At 36.1% G+C, this 10,884-nt stretch overlaps 1 protein-coding gene across 2 annotated transcripts; it reads right to left on the reverse strand.

The window, feature by feature from the left end:
• Positions 1-314: 314 nt before the first annotated feature.
• Positions 315-9,729, reverse strand: LOC107840971. 2 transcript variants are annotated; one of them, XM_047396586.1, is made up of 15 exons: positions 9,201-9,657; positions 8,751-8,851; positions 7,357-7,412; positions 6,668-6,842; positions 6,091-6,192; positions 5,929-6,000; positions 4,927-5,043; positions 4,732-4,809; positions 4,060-4,122; positions 3,844-3,940; positions 3,497-3,575; positions 3,180-3,394; positions 2,654-2,799; positions 1,979-2,101; positions 315-837 (listed from the first exon to the last, which is right to left on the reverse strand). In XM_047396586.1, exons 4-15 carry the CDS (start codon positions 6,821-6,823, stop codon positions 685-687), a joined length of 1,401 nt encoding a protein of 466 aa, XP_047252542.1. In that variant the 5' UTR covers positions 6,824-6,842; positions 7,357-7,412; positions 8,751-8,851; positions 9,201-9,657; the 3' UTR covers positions 315-684. The 2 variants fall into 2 exon arrangements, with proteins under 2 accessions (XP_047252542.1, XP_016540424.2); XM_016684938.2 differs by lacking the exon at positions 8,751-8,851 and having other exon boundaries at positions 9,201-9,729.
• Between the last annotated feature and the right edge of the window lie 1,155 nt (positions 9,730-10,884).

Genomic DNA, 10,884 nt, shown 5'->3' on the forward strand with positions numbered 1-10,884 from the left:
TTTTTATGCTTTTTACGAATATATTACCGAGATCCAAGAGATTCTTTGGAATGACTAATATTGTTGCCTATTGGATTAGTTAGACATATCGTGTGTGTATATATATATATCAGTATTCGATAAGTACCGAATACCAAACGGTATTAATATCTTATACCAAATCCAATCCTGAATAACAAAATGTTGAAATTTTTCTCCCAAATACCATACCGAATTCCAATTATCAAATTTTTCGATTCGGTTCGGTAATTCAGGTATTTTATGCCCAGCCATAAGCATTGCAACTACAAAAACCAGCACAACATGCACATGAATGAGAAGAATTAATTGATGAATTTAATACCCAGAAACAACAACATAACCTTACACTTGTTAACTATTGGTCAGCCAACTCACAAAATACACCTTAAGCTAACTTTGAAAATGGACATCAAATTACACAATAACATTTTACAATTACAAAAACCAGCCCAAGGGATGGTAGACCTGAGTGAGAAGAATGAAGTGGATGAATCAAATCGCGAGAAACAATAACCCTTACACTTACCAACCTATACCGATGATGTGCCCCTTAGATCGAAGGGATAAATAATCCACGAAAAAGAATTGAACATGCAAATCCTCGGTCACTACCACCAAGGGAGCAAAAGAATCACATAATTTACCACTGATTGGATCTCTTATCTAAACGTCGTATTTCTTTGGTTGTCGCCACTGCGCTAGAGTTCTGGACAAAGAACTAATAATCGCAACCTTAGGTATCGAACCTTGTTTTCCAAGCAAATCTTTTCCTGCCAAATCTGTAATTTTAGGAACCAAATGCTTGTGTCTGTCAATCTGCAAAAGAAAAACGGAGAGATGATGGCCTCCATTGTGATTATGCACTGTTAGACACCCACGACATGTTTAAATTTCACCACTAGAGCATTCGGCATAAACATAAGATACTAGACCAAGGACAATAGGAGGGTCTCAATAACATACTAGGGGTAGTTTGGTTGGGAAAGAGTTATCCTGCGATTAGTTATCTCACCATGTATATGGGATAACTTATCCCATCACTATGGTGTAAATGGTTGGATAAATAATTCAGATACTAATTAATAGCTCACACCAAACATGGGATAAAATAGTCCTTCATTTTATCTCGGAACTATTTATCCCTTATACCTCACACCATGTCATGTGATGAGGAGGGGCACGGATGCCCCAGTGCGGAGGTGCGAGCGATTGGCTAGGGATGTTTCCAAGCGAGGTAGAGGTAGACCGAAAAAATATTGGAGGGAGATGATTAGACATGACATGGAGCAGCAGCTCCAACTTACCGAGGACATGACCCTAGATAGGAAGTTGTGGAGGAGGCGAATTAGGGTAGAAGATTAGTATGAGCTTAGAATGTTGTATTATTTTGTGTATCCTGTCTATGGTATTATTGGATATGTTGATTTCTATTGTATCTTGTTCTGTTACTATTCCTTATCTACATTGTTTTATTTCGAGTCGGGGGTCTATCGGAAACAACCTCTATATCTCACATTCTGAGGTAGTGGTATGGACGGCATACTCCTACCCTCCCCAAACCCCACAGGGTGGGTCTGGGTATGTTGTTGTTGTTGTACCTCACACCAAACATAAGTTGTTCAGACTCTCCAAAAATATTGCCGCACCTGTTTGGGATTATCTGAAAATGCACTACATTTGAAGGATCCGACCCGCACCCCATGACATCTTTGAAGAGTCCAAGCAACTTAACGACCCCTAGTGTTATTGGAAGCTAGTGGAAGTTTCTTATTCCTGATCCAACAAAAAAGTGTTCCCTTTTAACACAGTAGAAAACATTTCTCTATGCTTCACGCAGCTTTTCTTTCAAGTAATTAGCCCGATGGATAAAGAGAACCGCGAATGCTAGAACAAGTAGATGTATATGAAAGATTAAAATGCTGCTCTGAAAGCAGAAGAGTGCATTAGGAAGGTATACCTTGCATATTTTTCCATCCTTCAAATGATATCGGATGCCAGACCAATTGATTGACTGAGAAAGATGAGAACGCATTGCAGATAGCGGGTATAAGAAATTGTCAACCAGCATTGCAATGAATACCTGCTCAATAAGACATCAAATAATAAAACAATTCTGACTACGGTATTGTGATTAAAAAAAAAAAAAACTACGCAAACAGGACCATACAGGATTTTCATACTGAAATCTAGATCCTTTTTAAACCACATTGTTCCAATGATTATTCTGCAATTCCGAACTACTCGAACTTGACTATGTGAATCCTTTGTTTTCCAATATATAACAAACAAATAGACTTCTTGCGCAACACATTTTAACCACTTGAGGTTATCCGATTCAAATGTAAACGTATCCACTTTTTAATCTTGTATTTACTAGCAAGACCGTCTCGAGCCGGGGGTCTATCGGAAACAGCCTTTCTACTTCTTTAGAGGTAGAGGTATGGACTGCATACATCTTACCCTCCCAGACCTCACTATGTGTACACTGGGTTTGTTGTTGTTGTTGTTGTTATTTACTAGCAAGACCAAGTTCAGCAGAAATCTTTTAGTCCATGAAAAATAGCTAACCTTCAACAGAAAGAGGGAAGAAAAGGAACTGTTTGGTTCGTAGGCGAAGTCTGAATGAACTTACAAGACACCAATTATATGAAGCAAGTGATAGTTGAGGTGCCTCGGGAGACAACATATTGCACAAGTGAACTTCAATTCTCGTCAAGTTCCACATGGAAAGGAGTTCAATCACTGTGCATATGGCAAGGCATCCAGAAAGCAACAACCCTGGCAAAGTACAAAAGATATGTGCATCTAAGAGGGTGAAATATATAACCGAATAAGCAATAACTGGATAACAAGCGACCCGTTCCCAAATAAAAAATATTAGTTTCATTGTAGCATAAATAGATTTCTTTTTGGAGAAGGAATATACTAAACTAATAATAGGATAGAGAGATTTTCAAGAACTATGAGCTACTTAACATATAGCAATGATAAATATAAAGTCCAATACCAAGATTCAGAATCATATCGGAGCATTATATTAAAATAATGAGGAAATGGCAAGGTTTTCAGCAAGTAAAAGTTCTGAGAAAAGGAAAAAAACATGTGCCCAATTGGCTACCGATGCACTCTATTTCTACTTACACAAGAAGTGTGCTCACCACCACTACATGTCATGACTGTATCCTCGAGAGAGTATTCTTTAAGATAACATCTCAGTGCAGCTGCCAAATGAATCCCCGCCATGATGTATGGAGATACAAAACCCCAAGACAGATAGCAGTGGGATGTAAATAAAGCCCGATTCATGATCCAGTTAACCTTTGTCGTATATGATTCCAGTACGAATGTCTGCTTCCTCAAATAATTCCAATATCTACACGCAACCACAAGAAAGTATAACGTGAGCCAACAGCAAACAGTTAATCACAATGTATATGAATATTTCATAGAAGATTTTAATCGATTTTTCAGAAACCTAGGGAACGTAAGATCGGTTGCAAGAGGATGTGGAAACACTGCAACTGGTGGCGATGTAATGAGCCGCTTGTGTGCCCCTAGAAAAAAGTAGCCAAAAAACAAAAAAAAGGATAAGGAAATGATAGCTTCCAACAAAAAGAGAGATTTTGCAAAGAATCACATGTCACAACTAGTCCCTGGACCACCTAAAGCTAAAAACGAGAAGTATCAAAGCACCGCAGCGCCAGTGGACACTAAGATTGATTTTGGCTTTCCCCAACAGCAGTGAAGGGGATATGTGCCAGTTGCATTCCCAATTGTGCAGTAATATTTATTTAGCGGTGAGCAACTGGAAGAAAATTTTACCAGCTATAGCTGCTAGAGTCATGTCATCTGAGTAGCCCCCATCTCGAAGCCCAGACACTACACAATGGCGGTCGGTTCTAAAATCGTCTGCATGCATCTGGAATTAAAAAGGTACAAAGTAACTTGTAACTAGATGCTATATAAGTAAAATGTTTGTCAAATAGAGAACACGGCTGTACTCATGAAACACGAACAAATTCGACGGTAAAAACTAACCATCATGCATCCTCCCCAGAGGAAGAATGTTTGTCCACCAGTAGCAAATCCCATAGAACATGGCTGTAAATAATTGGCAATGAACCAACAAGGTAAAGAAAGTCAGTGACGCTACAAGCCAAGTTAAAAAAGGACCTTTATAAAGCAAATCATTTGCTCTGAAGACATACATGCAAAGGCAACATAGATGCATAATGCTAAATCTTATAGGAAGCTCATAAACCATCAGAGTTTAGAGGAGAAGATTCAACTTAGCCGGGAAACAACATTTAAGAACTGGAGTCCATTCCCATACAAGATATAAAAACAAAAAAGAGCCTCATAAAAACTTATTGTAGATGTCGTGTCTAGCTCGCTACATCTTCACTTAAGATAAAAATTTATGGAAAATAAAAGCCTCAACCAATAATAATACAAAAAAGCCTCAATTCCAAGCAAGTTGGGTCAACCAGGATCTAAAACTAAAAACAAATAGTCGAGTGACCAAAGCACTAATTTAACACCTTTCAATAATGAGAACAAAGACTACAACTAGTATTTGATAGACCAGCTTACTCTAAAATCTCCCTCCATATTACGCGGAGATGAACTACCAAAAATAGAAGAAAAAACCAAAAAAGAAAAAAAAGACAGACAATAAATATAGAGATAAGGGCATGAATGCCGTGATACCATGTGATATGCATAAATGCAGTAACTTCCCAAAGTTCCAGATGGTAAATCAAGAGGATATCCCGTTTGAATAAAGATCTGGCAAGCATAAAGACAAAACATCACATCCCTCTATCATAACACATGAAATGAAGATTCAATTAGTGAGCTGGCATACTGTGCCAGAGCAAAAGGTTGCTTCGGGATAGTAATTACATCTGGATTCTTCTCCATTTCAGTAGTAAGTGCTCCAATTGACCCGGGGTGCAACCTAACATCGTCGTCAAGGAATAAGACATACTTGGTGTCTTTGTGCATTTTCTTAACCCCAACCTGAAAAAAAAAAAAAAAAAACAGCATTGTTTTAGGTAAGGAAGTCTGAAGAACTACTAGTTCATAAAACAATCTATCTAAAGCGACCACCCAAACGCTAAATTTTGATTCACAAATGCCACGTGTGTTCATCAGACGCATCAAATGGGGTTATATAACCTCGAACAAGAACTGACTGCAATCTGGCTCTTTTAAGGAACAATGGTTCAAATTGCCCCTCAACAAAAACTGAAGAACCATAATTTGGAAATTGGAAAGAAGAGCGAGAAAGAGAAACAGAGCAGAATCGGAGAGAAATGGAAAGGATGATTTCATGCAGGTAGATGACTTCTTTCTTTACCTAAACAAGTATAGAGGCAGTTGAAAGAGAAAGCAGAAAGTCGTTTACTCGCTTTATTGCCTTCCCTTTCATCAGTTTGTTCATCCTACCATGAAATGCTTTCAGTTTTTCAAGACTTTCATACTCACAGTAGCAAAGTATATGAGATTTAAGATTTTATTTAATTGTTTAATCCGAATGGGAGTTCTCTTGATGATAAGTTGTTCGGATGGTAAGCACTAAGCACCCTCCACCTCCAGCCTTGAGGCTACGGGTTCGAGTCACCAAAGGAGCAACAGCGGTGGGAGCTCTAGGGGAGGGGGTTTAAAAAGAAAGAGTATCATCTCTCGTAACTCATGCATCAATAAGAAAAACACAACATTAAACACTGCTAACACAAATTGCTCCATCTTAGAAAAGCAAAGAATGGTAATAAAGATGCATGTAACCTCCATTCCAAAAGAGGTAAAGCTTGGTTTGTTGCCTCATCAATATAGAGAACAAAATGTCCCAAAAGGAGCTTCTCGAAATTTCTAAAGGTAAAAAATAAAATCATGAATACATACCAATTGATTGTGAATCTTCTGACTACAAGTTGTTGACAGACCAGCTACAACAACCTTAGCATCAACAGCATCCTGCATGCAGAATATGAAACAAGTGAAGAGTTTAAGAAGATATAAACAGATACCAACACTTCGAAAGCAAAAGAAGCCCTAATACCACACCTTAAAATCCGCTAATAATCTCTTCACAGCATGATAAGCAGGATCAACGGTACTTTCAACCACAAAGAGGAACTCCAAAGGACCACCATAAAGAGACGTGATCTGCACCATTCACAAAGGGAACATAAGCAGACCCAACAGACTATAAATTTATCTGGACAAAGTGAGAAAAAAATGGAGCATGTAACTCAAGGTCTTCATCACACATCCAAAACAACATGAATATAAATTAAACTCCAAATGGAGAGCTAAAACACAATATTTTTCTATGTTACTTATGAAGTATAAAGAAAAAATTCATTAAAAACGGCAAAAATGCCCATATACAAGAAGTATACCAAAAAGTAGAAAAACTTAACAAAAAGACTTAAAGACACAACAATATGCGACTAGGCCCACTATGTTGTATGTAATGCAGGGCTTCTCAGAAGCAACAAAGAAGAATTAGGTCCCAAACTTGAGATTATATTTTATAGCTGAAAAGATGCCATAAAGAAACCGTAGCATAAAGTCAAGTACCTCAGCTTAATCGAAAACTCAAAGATAGCTCCATGCCAAAAGGTTTCTTGTCGTTTACCTGGCTTCTCCAATTGTGTAGATTGTGCTCGCCAAACCCTTTCAAAGGCATTACAACTGTGACTCGAGGCAAATTGACCTGATTTGAATGCTCAAGATCATTAATGTCCAATGTAAGGAATGCAAAGTTATTTCCACTTTTCATACTACTCTTCATGCGTCGAATCTCCCTGCCCCTGAAAAAAAAAAAAGGTGCATGCAAATCATTACTTAGAATCCATTCATCATCTAAGTCAACAACAACAACATACCCAGTGTATTCACACATAGTGGGGTCTGGGGAGGGTAAAATATACGCAGTCCATACCACTACATCTGAAGAAGCAGAGAGGTTGTTTCCGATAGACCCTCGGCTCAAAATGGAAGACAGTAAACAAGGTCGTAATAAAACATGAAACAAGATGAAATAACAGAAATAAAACACCCACAAACTAGTACTCAACACTATCAAACCGGGAGCACACCCCTCACCCCAACCCTCCTACGACTACTAGCACGGCTACACCAAAGCACTCCTATCTACTAGCTACGCCTCCCCCGCCCACACTAGCCCTCTAACCTAATTCGCGTCTTCTGCAACGTCCTATCCAGGGGCATGTCCTCAGTAAGCTATAACTGATCCATATTACAAATAATCAGCAAGAAAAATGTCCACCATAAACAACTAATATAGATTATAAGATCTCATACCTTACATAAGCAGCCAAAGCCCATCCAAGACCCAGTATTAAGACAATTATACATCCCTGCATACACAAAGTCCCATAAAAATAGAAGAAAAATAGATAAAGAAACAAGACATGGAAAGTAGAAAAGTGTGATAAGTAAGTATTACAGTTTTCTTACTGTCGATAACAGACCAAATACTAATCACACGCTGATAGAACGCAGAGCAGTTGAGCATAAGGAAAGAGATTTATTCATGTTAAACACATCGCCAAATATTAATAAACAACTGCAAATTTATACATATTTTGTCATTTTGTCTTCAGGCATATCAAGCCATTTTATTCCCATTCAAACAAAAGATATATAGAAGACAAGCTTAAATAGATAAGACTATTTATTAGTAACCTTAAATAGATACTTACTCAAGTCCCAATTCCTAATTCCTGTGGAGTCAATTTGACTAATCGTTATAGTTTAAATTGAATTTGATCAACTCAATATTTTAAAATAAAAATTTAGATATCAAAAAACTATATAAGTATTATAACTTGTTGGTCTTCTCATGTCCATATGATTAAAAAACAAAATACATTTCAAAATATTGATCAAAGTTCACATAGTTTAGATCTCGAGAAGTCAAAAGTGGTCATATAAATCGGGACGAAGGTAGTAGCTTTCATGTGCACTTTATAGTATAAGCCAGCATGACTTGACATAATTTAAATCATGTCACTCGGCAATCTGCACCCGCACCCTAATAACTTCCCTTTTTTTTGGTTAGATTCACACTATAATAATTGTGCATGAAGTAGGTTATCGACTTATCGTAGGTATTTTCTTTCTTGGTTCATCCATTTAGCAGTTGATCAAAACTACAAACACGAATGAGCTAACTTTGTCGAATTCTTTCTCCGTTTTATCACTAAAGTCAAGCTGAATAAAACGAATTTATGCAGAGCAACTTGTTGCAGTCATTCCCAGCAAAGGCATACGAAACGTTCTGTTACAGCTGTGGAGCCATTGAAATGTGATGAGCACTTATTAATTTCTTCGAAAAAATTCTTTTCTACTTAAACGCGAAACCATAGGAACGTACAAACCAAAGGTCTTGCCAAATAAGCTTCTCTATCAATAGATTACCAAAGAACTTGTAACGAATGGTGAAATAACAAAGGCATACTCCCTCATTTCACTGCGTTTTTTCTTACTTTCTTTTTTAGTCCATTTCAAAAAGACTGTGTCTTTACTTTTCTGGCAACTCTTTAATTTCAGTTTTACACATGACATGATTAAAGACCACAATATTAAAAAATATTTTGCTACATTAGTATCTTTATTCTAAAAGTTCTCTTTACTTTGTTAAACTCCGTCAAGTCAAAACCATAAAAACAAATTGAAACGAGGTCAAAACATACCTCAAGTGCCCCGGTTTGATGAGTTTATGCAAGTTTACTATCTAAACTATCACCAATTATTTGTCAAAAAACACACCTCAACTATCGTTTCTTCCCTTTTCCTACATGAAATATCACCAATAGTTCAAGTATAAAACTCGCACACCTGATAGTCGAGACATAAAACTCGAAAAAACACAATACTTTAGATATACTTTAGACGCTTCTTTCTAAGTTAAATTAACATTAAAAAAAAAAAATAACCAATGAATGCAGCATGATACAATAAAAATTGAAAATTCAAACTTCAGCAATATATTATCAACAAAATTCTTCATCAAAAAACTGACAAACAACAAAACTCAAACCAAATTAAACTCTAACCATTAGATCTGAACCGTGTCAAACAATTTATTGCACTTTTTCCAAATATGACAAAAAAACAAAAAATAAAAAATAAGAAAATCGTACCTGGATCTGAATAAATACTGCAAGAGGACTACACAATGCTCTACTAGCATTGAATAAAAACGCATCAAACAAATCAACCTCCATCATTTTTTTCCTCGACACACACAATATATATCTATATATATTTATATATATATAAAAAAAATTCTATGTTTGTTTTTAATTTTAAAATTTTATGAGATATATACATGTATATCTCTTCTTCTCCTATATCTGTGTCTATCGCTCTCTCTTTAATGGCGGGTGAAAATGTGGATGTTCTAGGGCAAAATGATGCCCTAGATCTGAGAGAGAGAGTTTTTGAATATGGAATTTGTAATTATTGAGTGTATTTGTTCTCTCTCGGATGAATTTTCACCATCATGTATGGGGGGAGAGAAATGTATAGAGAGAGAGAAAGAGGGAGGAATGTAGAGAGAGAGAAATGGAAGGAGGAGGAAAAAAAGATGAAATGTGAGAGACCGCGTAATTTTATATTTTGAAGGGGGGAAATTATTGGATTTTGTTGTGAATAGTGAAAAGAAAGAAAAAGAATATGCTTTCATTTTGTCCTCCTTATTTTATTGAGAAAATTAAATATTTTTTTTTTGGGGAGCGGGGAGGGGGGATCAACAAAATTTAGATAGTTGAGAATTTAAGTAGAGAAAATCTTGATATTTTATATAATTATTAAAAATATTGATTTTGGGTGTATCGAAATATTGAATTAACTTTCGATACATTCAACGAAAATATATTCAACGAAAATATATTTCTTCTCGTCTAAAGATATATAATTAGCTCATATATATTTTTTTATTTTGGGTCTGTCGAGATATAAAATTAGTTTCTGATATATTTTTTTGATTTTGGATCTGTCGAAATATATAATTAGCTCCCGATACATTTAATGAAGATACATAATTAATTGAAATTTTTGTAATTACTTTGTAAGGATGGAGATTTGTGAAAAATATAGTGAGTTAAGGTGTATGTTTATGTTTGTTTTTTTTTGGTCTGCTATAATTGAATGGATATCTATATGGAGCAGTTACAGCTTACAGAAAACATGATCCTTGATAGGAAGGGATGAAGGACACGGATTAGGGTAGAGGGTTAGAGGTGAGAGTGTGTCGGTAATAATGAGGGAGCCTTCTTTTTTATTGCTGAAGTTTCTTGATCATGGTGTTGAGTGTTGTGTATGATTTTGGATAGATATTTTTTAGTGGTAACTTGTGGATGTAGGATTATTTTATGGTTAGTGGTATTACTTTATTTTAGAGATTGTACTAGTTTGTATGTATTTATTTTTTGTTTGTTATACTGTTATCGGTCCTAAGCCGGGAGTCTATCGGAAACAGTCTATCTATTTCATATGAGGTAGTGGTATGGTCTGCGTACACTCTACCCTCCCAATCCCACTTTGTCCCCAATCCCACTTTGTGGGAATACGCTGGATATGTTGTTGTTCTTGTTCTTGTTGAGATACATAATATATCCAATAAAGATGTATTTTTTTATTTGTAAAGATACATAATTAGCTGCAATATATTTTCTGATTTTGAATCTGTCGAGATACATCTTTGCCAAAAGCCCTCCTTCCGACTTAGTTAGAAATACCAACTCTAAATAGTTTTAGCATTTCTTGAGTTGAAAAGATATTTATAGATTCTAGAACTCGGAGGGAGGTTTGGAACCCTAGTAG

The sequence above is a fragment of the Capsicum annuum genome, chromosome 9, assembly GCF_002878395.1.
Source record: "Capsicum annuum cultivar UCD-10X-F1 chromosome 9, UCD10Xv1.1, whole genome shotgun sequence".
In the NCBI taxonomy this organism is placed as follows: domain Eukaryota; kingdom Viridiplantae; phylum Streptophyta; class Magnoliopsida; order Solanales; family Solanaceae; genus Capsicum; species Capsicum annuum.

Bases quoted from the DNA above. Each gene is read 5' to 3' on its own strand.
- LOC107840971 (XM_016684938.2), bottom strand. From the start codon at position 9,287: ATGATGGAGGTTGATTTGTTTGATGCGTTTTTATTCAATGCTAGTAGA. The intron at 3,941-4,059 runs GTTAGTTTTTAC...TTTTAATTCCAG, and splicing joins TCTGGGGAGGATGCATGATG to ATGCATGCAGACGATTTTAG. The intron at 3,395-3,496 runs GTTTCTGAAAAA...GGTTGCGTGTAG, and splicing joins ACCGATCTTACGTTCCCTAG to ATATTGGAATTATTTGAGGA.